At 35.4% G+C, this 17,903-nt stretch overlaps 1 protein-coding gene across 7 annotated transcripts in view; it reads right to left on the bottom strand.

Moving 5' to 3' along the window:
* The window catches only part of BLTP1 (bridge-like lipid transfer protein family member 1), a 207,117-nt gene that overhangs the window by 103,288 nt on the left and 85,926 nt on the right, over window positions 1–17,903 (bottom strand). For all 7 annotated transcript variants that reach the window (XM_059067561.2, XM_067036610.1, XM_067036614.1 and 4 more), the window contains exons 25-33: window positions 16,633–16,752; window positions 15,659–15,939; window positions 10,182–10,432; window positions 7,032–7,290; window positions 5,009–5,846; window positions 2,686–2,756; window positions 1,974–2,147; window positions 1,364–1,484; window positions 245–391 (exon numbers count right to left, since the gene is read on the bottom strand). In XM_059067561.2, the coding sequence (XP_058923544.1) occupies window positions 245–391; window positions 1,364–1,484; window positions 1,974–2,147; window positions 2,686–2,756; window positions 5,009–5,846; window positions 7,032–7,290; window positions 10,182–10,432; window positions 15,659–15,939; window positions 16,633–16,752 (2,262 nt within the window). The remainder of the gene's footprint in view (window positions 1–244; window positions 392–1,363; window positions 1,485–1,973; window positions 2,148–2,685; window positions 2,757–5,008; window positions 5,847–7,031; window positions 7,291–10,181; window positions 10,433–15,658; window positions 15,940–16,632; window positions 16,753–17,903) is intronic.

Genomic DNA, 17,903 nt, shown 5'->3' with positions numbered 1-17,903 from the left:
CATAAAATAATAATTAAATTCTTACTGGATCAATGTGAATTATTTTAGTAAATATTACCCAACATTCTGGTTAAGTAAACTATTTACATTACATTAAATGTTACATTAGATCATCAAGTAAGTAAAATATATATTTTTGATATTACAATCTATTCTACCACCATTCAGTTTTAGTAAATACAAAGGATAAAAACCACCAAAATATTCTCTTTCAGGAAAACTTGTTTAAATGTTAAATTTTTACCTTTGGTATGCTAACATTAGCCTGAAGACCTTTAATTGTTACATTATCTTGCTTCATTATAAGATTTGTCTGTGCTTGTCCTTGGTTAGTCATTCCTATGGTAGAATGTTCAGTTTTTGTTCCTCTAATATCCTGTTTGGAAGATAGCTAAAAAGATTGAAAGCGGAATTATTATTTCACAGACCTTTCGTAATTTGCATATCATCTACAACAGCAACTTGTTATTCACTGTGCTCCTTTATACCCATCTAGGTACCAGCTGCCATCTGGTTCAGCATTCCCAGTCTGAAAGTCCAAACCTTAGAAAAGCTAGAAAATAGACTGGCAGCCCCAGTGTTGAGAGAAGTGATACGTAATAAAGCAAAATCAGCCTACATAAAATCATGTACTTGAGAACATATTTGGTTTCCAATAATTAGCTCCTTGTTGGCTGGGAACATTTTCAAATTTCTTTTGATTTGTACTCCTCTAGCCAAACTACTATCACATGAAATGCAAATATATTTTGAATAACTGGATCACTAAAAACAATCAGCTTTACTTTCACCTTGCCTCTCTGGTCCGTAGTCCAAATGCGACTCAGATAAATCTGAAAGTCAAGTGGACAATCACTAGATGAGGCTCAATCACCAGGATATGACTGCTAAGAAACTGGCTTTGTGACTAGGATCACAGTGTTAAGTAAAATATCGCACACTAGAAGACAGTGACTTGATTCACCGAGGTGAACAAAAATAACCTCAAAAATATTAAGATACAAGTTATCTAATCACAGAGGAAAGCCAAAATAATATGCAGATTTGCTTTCTTAGTAAATGAATGTACCAGTCCTAAACAACGCTCATTCACTTAGGACCAAAGCTCGTTAGGAAAGGCTTACAATTAAACTACTTCCAAAATAAAAGAAAAACTAATGCTACATTTTAATAAACATTTTACTCCTCTCATGCTATCTCTTATGGAGCCAATGACATATAAAGATTATTTAGAAATGTTCACGTATTCCAATTTAAATGACTAATAAAATTTTAGTATATTCAAATTTTTTTTCAAGTTTGGATATTATGTACCTGTGAAGAATACTCAATTTGCCACACTCACTGTACAAAAAGTTCTTACATTTTCTGAGAAGGTAGTCTTGCTATTTTGGACAGCTTCCCTGAGGACTTTGACATGTAGATCATCCACAATTGCAGCTGGATGTCTAGTACTAGCACAATGAACCATGGCTTCAATATACCTGAGGGAAGAAAAACAGTATATGAAACATTTTAATATCACTTAATACTATGATCTAGTTTATCTAATCTATCCCATTATGTTCCATTCTAGATTTTATTCATCTTAGTTTTGTCTCCCTAGATAGACTACATCTCCTTGCAGGACAGACAATATATTATTTCCTCTTTATACCTTCATTAACCAGACAGTAGTAAGAATATCAAACTTAATAATTAGTTCCTGGGTATTTGATAAATTTTATGCTTATCAGCCCAAGAGCAAAAAGTAGAAAATATGATGTAATATAATTATTATAATATTGCAATATATAATTATTTAGGCTGAAAAAGTAACAAATGATAACCAACTGAAACATGGTCCTTTTAAAATATATTTTCATTTTTATCCAATCAAAATAGCCATCATCGTTCTTTTTCATGAAAATACTGTATCACATACACTTATTATTTTATAAAATAGTAGTTGTAGTTTTAGACAAAATTAATACCGGTCTAAAGCTTCAGCCACTAGGGGAGTCAGAACAATATCAACGGTTCCTTTTACTTCAACTATGGCTGTTGTTCTGGTCTGAGAGACTGGTTGATCCAAGGTCCACTCTTCTGTTAATGTTTCATCATCTGTGTTATCAACAGCTTTCTTTTCCAGAGGAGTATATGGTGTGCTATACAATTTAACAAGCAAGTATATATTAAAAAGATCAGTATATATATGAAAAAAATAGAAGTTGGAGCTTCCTTAAGATGAGTGACCCTTAAACTTATACTTATTTCAACTGAAAATTTCATGAAATTGGACTAGATATGTCCCAAATACTCTTCAAGGACAAGACAAATGAGGCAGTAAAATGCAAACTGATCAAAGATGGTTAATACATCAAATGATCAAAAATTTTTTTTGATATATTTACTTGGCAGGGCTTTACCAAAATATGAAAATTATAATACTGAATTCTTGTTAGTTCCCAATTTTAATATGCCAAGTTATGGTTTGCATAGTATGTCTAAAAGAAATGTTACTGACTGCTTATACATGTAGGCAAAGCCATGAAAGACAACAGAGTTGAATTATTTGGGTCAATTTATTCGTAAAATAAAGACTACAGTCAAGTAAAGAGTGGTTATTCCTCAGAACGAACTCTATGTATCTCATAATCAAGAAAGACTGACTTTAAACTTCAAAAGTATATAATTGTTACTTACTTTGAAGTTGATCCTGAAAGCTGCATTCCTCTGTCTAGTAAAGAGTTAGCTGTGAGCCCTTGTTTGATAACCTAGAATAATATATAACATTACTTACAGACTAGAAATTTAATATTAATTATTCTGTAATTTTATGCTATAAACTGATAATTGTGAATATCCAAATTACCTTGTTAATGTGATTTTGATACGTATGATATAAATATTTAACAATTTGAAAAAATCACAGAAAATATTCAACTGGCAATTTCATTTTCTAATTATTCAGACAAATGACAGAGTAGGGCTGTGAGGATTCAGCAACGAGAGTAGACTACACAACTAAAGCTTAAAAGCAAGTGCTTCCAATGTTTTTCCTCCATGGTTCCTCTTTAAATTGTGCTTTTCTTAGAAAAAGCTAATTTTAGAGTCTTGTAGCACAATCAACTTTTAAGTGGGAAAGAATCCCAGAGTAACATTAAATTATAGGAAAAGCTAGATTGTATTTTATATCCATAAAAGATAACAAATAAAATAAATAATGCACTTGAATAACCAAACTAAACCCCTTTAAATGCTAGCCTGTTATTTAGATTTAATGAAGAAAAATAACTTTCTTATGTTCTATTTTTGAAGTTGTTTAAAGATATGAATTCCTTGACTTATTTTCTCTAGAGATTTGACCGCCTAATCAAACTAGATTTATTGAAAATACTACAATAATTCTAACCTCTCACAGCAATTCTAACCTCTATTTTTCACAGCAAGTGCAATTCAGTTTTATACTGGAACATTCATTTACCAACATATTTTCACATGGAATAAAGAGAACATTTTAAAATGTTGGCATGGGTAACCTATCTTAGGCAAGATAAGAAATAGGCACAACCTTAAAATCAAAATTTTGTGACTCTATGTTTCTTCTTCCTTCAATACATTTTACTCAAATGCATTTACCTCTAAGGATATTTCACTCCACTTATCACATTTCCGTCACTATTTAAGTCCAAGCCCATCATCTCTTGCACAGGCTGCTGTGACAGCCTCCTAGGTGATCACCCCAATTCTTCCTTGTGTAATGACAATTCTGTTCCACTTAGTAGCCAAAGTACATGAGACCACATCACATTTCCTTAAAGCTCTCATGAATTTCCCAATGAAATTAAAATTCTAACTACTGATACCCTGGTCTACAGGTCCTTAATGATCTCACCTGTGTTCAGGTCTCTAACCTCACCATGTGCAAAGCTCTCTGCTAACTCACTATGTCTCATGCACACTGACTTCTTTCCCACTTTAGAACTACCGCAAGGCCGATGCCTGTGCCCTGAGTATAGTATGTAGTACCCCTAAGTCTTCCCTTCCTCAATTCCTCCTCATCCTTTAAGTTTCAGTTTAAATATTACCTCCTGTGATAGACCTTTCATGTCAATACAAGCTAGGCAGCCCCACCCCCCATTATGCTCTATCCCAGCATCCTTTATCTTCATAAGACTTCTGAATTTATAATCATATACTGTACTTATCCATTTATCTATTTACTGCCCATCTCTCACCCTAAACTATAAGTCCCATGTCTGTTTCCCTCACCACTGAACATCAAATGATTGACACACAGTAGTGTATAATAAATATCTGAACTTAAAATGAGAATATTAACATTTAGACACTTTAAACAAGTATATATGTACAGGTTAGTATATACCACATGAGATTCTTGAATTGTTAATCAGTTCCATAAGATTTTATATGCTCAATTTTGGTCTTTAAAATCATAAAAAGTTCTCTTATAAATTTATAATTTTATAAAAATGTCCTCATATTGGATATTATCACTAAATTTATTTTGACCTATTTTTAGCTTTCCTAAAAAAAAAAGCTATTTACAGAATACATTACAGAAATGGACAATAATTAATTAATACTAAATTGTAAGATCTCAAATACCAAGTGTACAGAACTGGATTTGCATAGAAGCAGTTATGGATTAATACAATAGAACACCAACAATTAAAAACTATTTCAAAATTTTACTTTTAAGACACAGAAAAGATGAATTCACAGAGACATGAGCCTAATCATAGAATATAACGTAGACACAGACTATACGTTAATTGTTAATATTCTGACAATCAAGTCTGAAACTATTCCTTAATTTTATATGCTTAAATTTATAATACTCATCAATAAACCTGAGGCCTACTGTCATACATGAAGCCATGACTTCAGGAATTTTATCTTTCAGAAAAGTAGCCAATTGACTGAGAGAGTAATTTTTAAAATATCTTAAAAATCAATTTTCCTACATAAATTTATCAGTGGAAATTAATGATTTGGCTTATACCTTAAAAGTTGGAACAGAAAGCTGTTCAAATGATGATGAGCTTTCTTCACTGGTTGGTGTATCCAGATCGAGGGGGCGATGCAATGAGGACTTAGAGGTTCTTTTGTTGGTTGGATGCTTCACTGACCAATTAATTACTTGGAATTGTGTAAGGTAAGTCTGATAGCAATTCATCACAGGTTGATGAGAAGTCATCTGTTCGCTCTCTACTGTTTTCTCACTTTCTACGACATACAGATGCTCTATAACATCATCCTCTCCACCTAATGCAGAAACAAAGGAAGCCTGGGAAGGATGAGTTTTGAACGGCAGAGTCCGGGGGTCCTGAATGCTTTCGCCATGGCCCGTAAGTGGTCCTTCTACACTGTGATATATGGAACCTCTGCTGTAGTCAATCTGCTGGGCTTGCTTTTTCTTCTTTTTTCTACCTGGATAAGTCCCAGGGCCTTCATCACTGCTAATGGGCTCAAACTCTTCAGCTGCAGAAAAGTAGGCTTCACTATCAGCCATTGACATGCTGGAATCCATTGATCGATACTGATGAAATGAATTAGAGTCTGCTGATGGTGTATATGGAAAGGAACCAAAACTTCTTCTCTGCTTTGGTGAGTCTAGTACATTTTCATCACTTCGGGAGACATCACTACTAAACTGGACTCCAACCGTAACAGGCTGCTTGTCCCCATAAAAAGCAGCAGTAAGGCTCTTGGTACTTCCAAGTCGGGTGGAACATACAGAGGCTTGTCGTTTCAAGGGAGATCTCAGAGGAGACTGACCTACTGACTTATCCTGAGTATTAGGAGACACGGGGCTATTTCCTGAAATTTCTGTAGGAATGCTAAAACAGAAAGAAAAACTATTACCACTTACTGCACACCATATAATTTAAGTATAAATAGAGGTACTTATAAAATCCTTTCTGTATATATATATTAATCATTTATTTTACAAATAAAGGAAGTTGTAAACTTTCACAATAAAATATCCATAAAAAGTAGCAAAACAGTACAATATATGTTCCTACCCCACACAGTTCCAAAAAAAAATAATTGAGGCAACTTAAAACACAATAAAAATTTAAAGAAACCCTGAGTATAATCCTCTATCCATAATCCATGAACACTAATGCATTTATACGTTTTCTTTCCCACATCCTTTTTAAAGTTTATATAACAAAATATACCAGGGGCCTTTGATTAAATGAGAGGAAATAAGAGAGGGAGAAGTCACAGATAACCCCAATATTTCTGACTTCAGCAACTGATATACTAGTGCTGTTTACTGAGGCACAACAAGTTGAACATGACAGGCACAAGATCATTTTTTAATATGTTGAGTTTGAGCCCTCCATGAAACATCAAGAAGGTAGCTAGGTTCATAGGGACAAAGGTTTGGGATGGAGTTTTTAACATTTGTAAGATGTTAGCTACAGATCATAATTGAAGCCAAACAGTTACTAAGACTGCCTAGGGAAACGGTATAGAGTCAGTGGAGAAAAGGGTACATAACAGTCTTAAGGGATAATGACATTTAACAAATGGCAGGCTGTAAGAGGAAGAGAAAGAAGAAGGGGAGGGAAAAAAGTGGAGGACTTGGAGATAGAGACAGAGAAGGAAAAGCCAAGGAGATGGGAGGAAAATCTGAAATGTGCTATCAAGTCGAGCGGAGAGTGTATATTTCAAGAAGCAAGTAATCAACTAGCGGCCGAAAGAAGTACCAAAAAATATTCAACACACTGGAAGGATAATATCCAAATGTTAACAATGGTTCACTCTCAGTGGTGGGATGACAAGAAATATTCGTTTTTCTTATACTTTTCTGTATTTTCCTAACATCAGGAATGAATATATATGTATTACTTTCGTAATCAGAAAAACAACAGCAAATGAACATTTAAAAATAAGTTCAGGAGGAGAAAAAATTCTCTACAACGGGTGAGTTGAGAGGAGAGAAGTTTTTCTTGCCACAGTTTTAAGCACTTATAATCCTACGATCAGGTTTCTAAATCTAATTGAATACTGACCTCACTTGGCCATCGTCTCTTTTCGTACCATGCAAGAATTCTTTTTGAACCAAATGATTATCGGCAGCAGAAGAGGGACTTTCCTTTTCACCAGCCAATAGAGGCTGTGCAGCACTAGAGCTACTGTTCTCTTCTGAAGAAGAGGATGAGCTATGAGATCGTAATGGTACTTGAAGACTAAGGTGCTGAGTTTTTCTCTCCACTTCTATTCCCACTGATTTGTTTTCCCATTCTTTCCTCTTCATGCCATTCACATTACCTAAACAAACAAAAAAGTGAGTTACACGAACATAATAATTTCAAAGGCAATCTATGAAAACGATGATAACTTAATCCAATTCCCTGTTTTTAAGCATATAATCATTTTTTAAAAGCACAAGTAACTAATTTCACATAGCAACATGCTAAACACTACAGGAAGACAGCAACGTAAGTATGAATCCAGAGTCCATACACAGTGAATTTTTTCTTTTTTTTAAGCTATTTATAGGAAAATTTTCCAACTTAGAAAACTTTCAAGAGTGGTAACCAAGCCACCAAAGATAGTTTACTCGAAATTACCTATCTTAAACACTTTGCCCCCCTTTGCTCTATTTTTATAAATAAACATAATATTTTCGGAACCATCTGAGAGTCATCTGCAGATGTAGTAGGCTTTTACCCTAAATACTTAAAGGTTTATTTCCTAAGAATAATACAAAAACACAGTATAATTATCAACTTGGTATATTTGGTGTTTACACCATACTGTTATCTAGTCTACCACGTGCTTTCCAATTTTCTCAAATGACCACATAATGTCCTTTAAAGCACTTCTGCCCTCTCCAGTATAGGATCCAATCTAGGTCTGTATATTATTACATTCAGTTGTCATGTTTTCTTTAATCTGGAACATTTTCTCAGCCTTTTATAAGAGCCCTGTGATGTGTTATATAAATTGGGGGTGGAGAGGGATAAAAGGAGAATTCTATAGCTGCTTAGATCCAAAAAATAACTATTGCCCTACCTCCCCTCTTCTACAGCCATCCTTGTGCTACTCAAGAAAGAAGAACATACTAGTAGGAGAAAACACCTCTCCAAGCAGAAGGCACTTCTAGATGGAACTTAAGCGGTAAGAAGACTTAATAACTTACAGTATAAGTAATATTATTTGCTTCTACCACCACAAATGTAAAAATCCAACAAAAGTCAAAAGAAAAATGGGTTTGAGTCATTTCTAAGTGATAGGAAACTAGTGTTCACTGACCTTCCAAGGAAATTCTTTAGTTCCATCGATATGCCCTCCTTGATTCTATCCTGACACTGTACATCTATATGTGGCTCCTGGAAAATGCAGATACTTACACAGGGACTAATTCCAATCTTCCCTGCACAAGAAACTTATGGCAATTTACCAATTACAGCTCATTCCTGAGAAAATCACTAGGAGACACAGACACTCCCTCTTACACGTTATAAGAACTAAAATGAGGGCCTCCCTCGTGGCGCAGTGGTTGGGAGTCTGCCTACCGATGCAGGGGACACGGGTTCGTGCCCCGGTCCGGGAAGATTCCCACGTGCCGCGGAGCGGCTGGGCCCGTGAGCCATGGCCGCTGAGCCTGCGCGTCCGGAGCCTGTGCTCCGCAACGGGAGAGGCCACAACAGTGAGAGGCCCGCGTACGGCAAAAAAAAAAAAAAAAAAAAAAAAAAAAGAACTAAAATGAGGTTTCTTTTGTTTACTGTTAGAGAAATTGCTATTTTCTCCCTTTTATACCATGTGTAAATTCCCTGTAGATTTTCTTCCTTGAGTTTGCGATAGTTAAATTTTGATTTGCAGATTAGAAAATCAAACAACGTCTTTATAAATAGTGCCAGCTCTAGTAGGGTGGAAAGAACTAAAGTGGTTTCGATGACTGTAATTCTAGTTTATGCTCAGCCTTATACATGACTTTTTGACTTCATGCAACTCAGCCTCAGTAATGACCTCAGTTACTTCACCATATACAGGGAAAAAAAAGAACTCACATGGTAGTTTGCGGATGAAATAAGAAATGCCTGTGAACACCTTTAAAAACAAACATTATTCAAAAGTAAGAAAGTAATATTATAAGAAGACAGCTAAGTAAATTTTATTCTGTATCTTTCTTGACCTTTAACTGTCAAGAAGTTTTGGTGTTTGCTGATTTTATAAGATAATCTGCTCTTATTCTAGTAAAACTGCTGAAGTCAAGTAATCTTAAAATAACATGTACAAATTTATTATTATTCAGTGAAATATCATTTAAACAAGAATTTGGCATATGTAGTAGTCTAGCTCTTTCCTCTAAGAGCTCCTTACACATGAAAATCAATCCAATAAATTCTTAAAGTTAAAACTACTTCTTTTCTATCTCTGTCTACTGACAAAAGGCAGAGCTAAGTTAATGTTTCTGAATGGATCAAGGAAAAATAGCTAAATACTGGTGAGATATCAAGACTTTTCTACATTTCACTTCTTGACAGCATGGCAGCTTAAGCAGTAAGTATTGCACTTAATTGTAGGAATACACAACTAAGAAACACAAAGGAAAATGCATTTCTGAAGTCTTTGGAGAAAAGATGCTAGATAAATATAAATCCAGTATGCCTAAAGCCACCATTCACTGTTCATATCAAACTCATGTATTTGCAAAGTTATCCTACAGGCTCTAAGATCAAATTTCTCTTCTTGACATGTACAGTTTTAGTAAGAAGAATATTTTGCAAAAGTAGTGAATAAAATGAGGGCCAATAGTATAAATATTTCTACTGATAAGTTTTTCCTATAAAAGTAAGCTGGTAAAACAATCGTTACCTCAAAGCATAGCTATTCCTGAGTATATTTCTGAAATCTAGATTCTAGGGAAATAATGATATATAGGGAAATATTTAGAATAAGTTGGGCTAGGAAAAATCACCCATGTTAACAGCAGAAGATCTGAATAGTAGATCTTCTTTTGCCTTGTGCAACTCTGAAAAACTCACTAGTCTTATCTGGCTAATGTTAAATCACCTGCAAAACAAAGACAGATTATACTAAACCCTACGTGTAAGACTGCTTAAAAAACTGAGTTGAACAAAGTAACACTGAACTTCTCAGAATGGCATAGGGATGAAAATAATAAAAGATCAACACAAGTGACAACACATTACCCTCTACAATTTTGGGAACTTCTTTAGTAATGATCCATTCTCCAGGCTGTAGCAGAGACTGTCCATAATACATATCAGACTCTGCACTCGTGCTTGAAAATGCAGAGCTACTGGAAGGTGTGAACTCTTCAAGTCTGAAGAAATCTAGGCCAGTTACTGTGCCGCCGAAGAATCTGCAGCCACCAAGACAACCACACTTGTTCCTACACCTCTTATTCTTCAGGCTATCATCTGGCCACAAAAACCACAACCTAAACAAAAACCAAAATGAAACAAACAAAAGAATAACAACATAACAAAAAATCATTAAGAAATCAGAAACTTTTGAGCAGATAATCAATTAAATATAACTGTTAATATTTTTTAAAGAAGTTTGTTTTTACAATGGACTATCTTTTAAATTATTTTGCCTTTCTTAAAAAAAGAGTCTCACCATGGTGAGATGAAAATAGGTAGGAACAATAATGAGAAATAGAGCATATGTTAAAAAAAACCAAAAAACAAAGAGCTAAAAAAGAAGCATATATATAAAAATTAGACTTTTAAATCCAGTTTAAAGACAGCAGTAAACATTCTCAAAAGAACTAAAAATTTAAACATTAATCTAAAAAATAGACAAGGTACTTCCCTGGTGGTGCAGTGGTTAAGAATCAGTCTGCCAATGCAGGGAACATGGGTTTGAGCCTTGGTCCAGGAAGATCCCACATGCTGCAGAGTAACTAAGCCCTTGCGCCATAACTACTGAGCCCGTGTGCCGCAACTACTGAAGCCCATGCACCTAGAACCCGTGATCCGCAACAAGCCACCGCAATGAGAACCCCGCGCACCGTGACGAAGAGTAGCCCCCGCCCACCGCAACTAAAGAAAAGCCCACACGCAGCAACAAAGACCCAACACAGCCAAAAATAAATAAAAATTTTAAAAATGAATAAAAATTTTTAAAATAGACAAAACTATTAGTATAGATTATGCTTAATAGATTATTATCTTTAGCATTTCAGAGCTTATTTCACATGGTAAATTTAGTACACCAAAATGTTATAAATATGGGGCAAAAAATTATTTCTCAATAAAATCAAAATAATGCACCATTCTATATTTTAGGAAAAAAAATGTAATGATTTTGTAATAAGGATTCTGAATAAAGTATTGAGAATTAAGACAATAAGGTGTCTGTAAAATTCTGTAAAATGTCTGTAAAATTATTCAAGCTCTGTGAGTGACCCTCACAGAAAATTGTCAGCATTTATTAACTCTCCTTTCTTAAAAAATATTATAGGGCTTCCCTGGTGGCACAGTGGTTGAGAGGCCTTCTGCCGATGCAGGGGACGCGGGTTCGTGCCCCGGTCTGGGAAGATCCCACATGCCGCGGAGCGGCTGGGCCCCTGAGCCATGGCCGCTGGGCCTGCGCGTCCGGAGCCTGTGCTCCGCAACGGGAGAGGCCACAACAGTGAGAGGCCCGCATACCGCAAAAAAAAAATAATATATATATATATATATATATTATATGTCTGGGAAATATATCTTTATTCCTTTTTTTTTTACTTTAATAAAACCTCATATTAACAGTTCATTTTTCTAAGCATTTCCACATGCATTATCTCACTGGATCCTCAGGGCTCTCATACGAAGACAGAATAGGTATTGCATTTCCACTTTACATTCATTCATTTATATTTCCTGAACATATCTACTGTGTGCCTTGTATTGTGCTAGGCAAAACTGACATAGCCTTATCCGTGTGAAGTTTACAGTACAGAGGCAAAGACAGGCCACAAATAAGAATATCTAATCATAAATTATAGTAAATGCTCTGAGGAAAAGAACAGGGTGTTGTGACAAAGAAAATGCACGTAACCTTTCAAAACATAATATTTGACATGTGAAAAATAAGATGGAATAAATATATCAAGTTAGAAGTGAAGAAATTAATATATCAAATTAGAAGAGGAACATCCATCTAGAGAAGACAGAAGGAAAAATATGTATAACATATGTAAAGCAAAATCTGGAATACAGAAGTTGCACAACAAATGTAAACTCCCCTTCTCTGTCTTTATATAAACCAATGTGCTAGTTCTCAAACTACAGCTTGCATTAGAATCACCAGCAGGACTTATTAAAATATGGAGAGCTAGGCTCCACTTCCAGAGTTATTGATTGAGGTCTGGGAAGGCCTGATTACTAACAAGTTCCAAGGAGGCGTTGGTGCTGGTGGTTTAGGAACTATACTTTTCTGAAATACTAATCCAATGAAACTAATGGTCTGGGAGTCCAGTAACTTTTCCAGTTTTATCAGAAATGAATACACCTACTCCCCAAAACTCCTGGGAGTCCAATATGCACTAAGGCAGCCAAAGCAGAAGATCAATGAGCTACCATGTAGGGAGAAGCAATTCACCACGGGCCCTAAACAGCCCTACCTGTTCTTGCTGGATACGCCAAGAATGCAAGGCTCTGACCAGGCCATTTCTCAGGACTGTGCTGATAGTAAGCAACCTTAAGGGATGAGGTAATGTCTCAACCTGGAAAAGAGCAGGCTTGCTTCCACTTATTATAAAAGTAGAATTTTTATTCTTAGGTAGAATTCCTAAGCTCAGTGTTCCTCTTCTGTAATGCATCCCACTATGTGCAAACATCCAGCATGGGTGTTTTCTGACACCCCCATGGGACTCAGGGATAGGGGTACCAGGTTTAGCAAATAAAAATAAGTTTGTCCTATGCAATATGTGGGGTGTACTTATACTAAAAAGTTATTTGTTGTTTACCTGAAACAATTTTAACTGTGCATCCTGTATTTTATCTGGCAACCCTACTTGGAGGGTGCAGGGAACCAATGCAAACACATTTGACTCTGGCTAGTGCTTTTGCTGTGAGTAAATAAAGTCTTCTGTCTCTCACCAGGTTTCTTGTATCTTCTGCCAGCACTCAGGAAACTGTGGCAGGATAATTTGCCAGATTGTAAGTAGGATAAAATCTCAAACTCTTCACAATTCTTAACAAACCAGAGCACTGAAACTAATCTAAATGAGGCCTTAAATCACACGGAGCAGCCACCTTACCTTCACTCGTACCTCGTACCACCACCTGACCTATCAGAACAGGCACGGGGTTCATACTCACTGGCTTCCTGAGCAGTAATTGACAAAGAAACCAAAGTTTCTTTAAACAATATTCTCCACACATGAGTTTTCGTACTTAGATTTACAAGATAACAGCATCTTAAATAAACCTAAAAGATTAATGTAATCTCAGTAAAAACCTCAAAGGGATTTCTTTTAACTAGAAAAACAGTTCTTTGGGAAAAGTTAATAGATGAAAATATTTAAACATTTTGTGAAATGAGTATATGTTAGGTATTAATTTTTCCTCTATATTTGAATAGATATTTGCAGAAAAATCTATTTACATCCTTGGCTGTATTAACACACACACACAATTAAAAATCCAGATGGTTTAGAGTTTTTCCTCTATATCTGAATAGATATTTGCAGAAAAATCGATTTACATCCTTAGCTGTATTAATGCACACACACCACTAAAAATCCAGATGGTGTGTATTAATGCACATACACCATAAAAAAATCAAGATGGTTAGGAATAGAAAAAAATAAGAAAGTATAGGGGTCATGTGATTACTAGCAAAAAGAGTGTTCTCAAATTAGTACAAGAAATTACAAAAGGGAAAGTTTAACATATTTGAATACATAAGAATTAAAATCTGTTTAACATAAGGATAAAAAAATAAAAAACAAACTGCAAAATATTAGCACCAGGGATCAGAAAAGGATGATAATCTATAAAGAGCTCTTAAAAATTGGTAAGAAAGATACCAAGATCCCAATAAATAAATGTATGTAGAATACTAGCAGGCAATTCACAAATGAGGAAATAAAAATAGCCAATAATATTTGAAAAAAGTATTAAACTCAAAATAAAGAAATGCAAAATAAAGCAAAGAGATAACACCTTTCGGTTATTATAAAACACTCAAAGGGTAGCAAAGGTGCAGTAAGACAGAGACTCTCCTAAAAAGCCACTGGGAATATAAAATGAAATAATCTTTCTAGGAAGTAGTTTGGGAATGCATATGAAAAGCTCAGTTTTTAACACGGTCATACAGCCTTCTAAGGAAGTTATTTAAAGGAAATACCCAGAAATCGTGGGAAAAGCTTTGATGTATAATGAGAAATTTAGAAACAATCTATGTATTTAATGTAAGGGCAATGGCTAAGTAAAGCACAGTATACCTTTTTGATGGGTGCATTATCATTTGTTTAAAAGGAACTTTACCAGTCCACAGCTTACAGACGCCAGCCTCCTGACCCAGCAAAAACAAGCTGCCTGAGGGCTGCAGCCAACGAAGAACCCACAGCCTCCCCAGTCTCCTCCCTTCTCTCCTCGGTTCTCTCCCCTCCTCTGTTCTCCAGACTTGCCTATGGTTTGCCACCGTTTGCTTGTCTTGAATTGCAATTCTTTGCTATTCCCAAAAAAACTCATTTTGCTGGTAAAAACAAACCAAAAAATGGGCTCTTTTGTTTTTTTTAAGGGCAACATTACATACATGCAGATTTTTTTTTTTTTTTTTTTTTTTTGCAGTACGCAGGCCTCTCACTGTTGTGGCCTCTCCCATTGCGGAGCACAGGCTCCGGACGCGCAGGCTCCGCGGCGTGTGGGATCCTCCTGGACCGGGGCACGAATCCGTGTCCCCTGCATCGGCAGGCGGACTCTCAACCACTGCGCCATCAGGGAAGCCCCATGCAGAATTTTTAAATATAAATACAGGATGATTTCAAGTATAAGAAAAATACACTAAAAATACTGAAAAGAAATGTAACAAATTCAGTGTAGTAGGGCTATAATTATTTTTATTTCTTAATAGTTTTCTCTATTTTTAAAATAAACTTTATAAACTTTAGAAGGGAAGTGACGGGGATGGAAAAAGTCATACTATCATTTTAAACAGATGTAATTCAGTAAGAAGCTTTGGCAACTTTTTAAAAAGCAGATATAATCATTTCTTAAGGTTTAGGTACTCTGAGTCTTCCCTGCAGTTGTGAAGGCCTACAAAAGAAGTTTTGTAGAATAAATGGTTATTAGTAATGGTGTTTTCTAGGAATGACATATTGGAAGTGGAGGGCTGTGGTGAGAGAGAAGGGGGTGTAGTGCTTTACAAAATGTTATTTGGGGGCCAGTAATTTATATTTGTTTCACTGTTGACATACACAGCATGGGCTTAGAAACATCTCAAAAACTGATGTTTTTTTCCAGCAACCACACCATCATCAGATGATGTATACAATGTGATTACTTACATATAAAATCTTTATTTATTCATTGAGGTATACCCAGAATAATCACATTCAGTCTTTATTTTAGACATTCTTATTCCATTCTTAACAGTAGAATTTCCTCTATAATTATCTAGTAATTTTCACCTGAACTTGAGACTATTACCATTCCTAAATTTCACTTACCTCTTAGTTCTGGTATCATGAGTTTCTAAGAAATGTCTTTGCGCCTCATGCTTATAATGATGATCAGCAGCTAATGCAATATCAACAGTAATAAGTCCTAAGTTGGCTGACCCAGCTTCAAGCCAGTAGGCCCTCCGTAGTACTGCAGGCTGAAGTCCAACTCTGGAATTATTCAATTGTTCAATGTACTGTCTCACTTGAAAATCCTGAATTGCAGCACTTATTCCTTCCCCAACCGACTGATTGTGGAGATTACAGTTTGCAACCCGAATTGCACCCATCTAAAGGTGAATGAAGAAAATGAAACAAAACTGTAGTTTCTGTACTTTTAAGCAACTTACAGTAAACTATAGAATAAGTATTTCAAATTGCATGAAATATAGAAGAAGAAAAGAAAGGGAAAGGAAAAAAGAGAAAGGGGAAATAGAAAAGATAAATGCAACAGAATAAAAATAAACATTCAGTTTAAAAAAGAGGATAGAAGGAAAAGAACATAATTCCAAAGGAAAATGAGAGATGGAGGAAAGAAAAGTTACAAGAGTAGTAAGTAATGAAATCACAGAATCTTAACAACAATCTTGATTTTAAACAGGAACCAGTAAGCAGCAATGGCAAACAAATGTCTCCAGGAGCCAGACAGGAAATATAAATGAATAAAACCTAAAGGAATAAATCTTTCAAAAACATTACCAATTTATGTTCCTGCCATATAAGCACGCTACCAGTTTATATCCCTGCCATAAAGCAAGGTTATAATAATTCAGTTAGAGTAAAAAAGTAGTGAAAGTGTGCCTTTAAAAATATAAGACTGGAAGAGAACACAGATGGTATAAAATAGAAAGCTATCTCCTAGAATTCTGTACTACTCTGCGAGATGGCAAACTATAAATATGTGTTTTATTTAAAGAAATGGAGGTTTGGTTTGGCAAAAAGGAAAAAGAATTGCACTGGCCAAGAAACAGACAAATGTGTACCTTTATATTTGTAGCACAGCCATGCTCCACAATATAAATATCAGCTCCATCTACTGCTAAACGAGTCATAGTATACTTCAAATCATCTGAAGTTGGACAAGGCCCAGGAATACAACTCAACTAAAATGAAATGGATTGAACATTTAATTCTTCACCATCAATTCATTATTTTGATAAATAAATCTGCTTATTTAAATAAACACGAGTCTTGTTACATGTGTATTTTAAAATACCAATTAAATTTCACTTTTTTATAATGATAAATTATATATTTATAATTATATATATTTATAATGATAAATAAAATAATCAGCAATTAAAGTCTTGCCAATTAGAAAACTAATCATAAACAACCATGTGTCACTTTCTTTCAAAAGTGACATGTGGCAATATTATACTGACAGAATACATATAAAACTTGTTACTGAAACTCAAGAACAGCCAAAGGAAACTGATAAACAATGTCACAGGTTTATAAGGACTGTATAGGAGTTTAAAGTTGTAAGATTTTCTTTTTTTGCAGTACGCGGGCCTCTCTCTGTTGTGGCCTCTCCCGTTGCGGAGCACAGGCTCCGGACGTGCAGGCTTGGCCGCCATGGCTCACGGGCCCAGCCGCTCCGCGGCATGTGGGATCATCCCGGACCAGGGCACGAACCCGTGTCCCCTGCATCGGCAGGCGGACTCTCAACCACTGCACCACCAGGGCAGCCCTGTAAGATTTTCTTAAGAGTATTTCATATTCCATTCACATGCACATTTTTACACACATCCACAAATATATGAACTGTAAATGTTATGATGATATCTAGGAAAATCCACACAAATTTATTTTTGTTTTACTCCTAAAACATAGATTTGGTCATGATTAGGTTGGAAGATAACATACATATCCCCAACTTCAATGAACTTCTTTGGGAAATGGCAGCCCTGAATAAATTACCAGCCCAACAGCATGTACTCTGCTCATCAGTGGCAGAGCCAGGACTAGAAAAGGCAGGTGTCTTGCACGGTAGTCGGTGCTCCATGCTGATATATTTCCTCCACATGAAACAGACCTTAAAAAAAATCTGATCTAAAATGACAGAAAGAATATCAGTGGATGCATGGAATAGTGTCTGACTGCAAAGGGTCACAAAGGAATTTCCTAAGGTGATAGAAATGTTCTAGATCTTGATTGGTGGTAAAGGTTACACCAGTATATATAACTTTTCTCAAAACTCAAACTTTAAAAGGGTGAATTTATTGTATGTAAATTATGCCTCAATGAAGTT

This window comes from Kogia breviceps, chromosome 6 (genome assembly GCF_026419965.1).
Source record: "Kogia breviceps isolate mKogBre1 chromosome 6, mKogBre1 haplotype 1, whole genome shotgun sequence".
In the NCBI taxonomy this organism is placed as follows: Eukaryota; Metazoa; Chordata; class Mammalia; order Artiodactyla; family Physeteridae; genus Kogia; species Kogia breviceps.
Note: the sequence above shows the minus strand (reverse complement) of the source record. Positions and strands in the feature narration are given on the sequence as shown.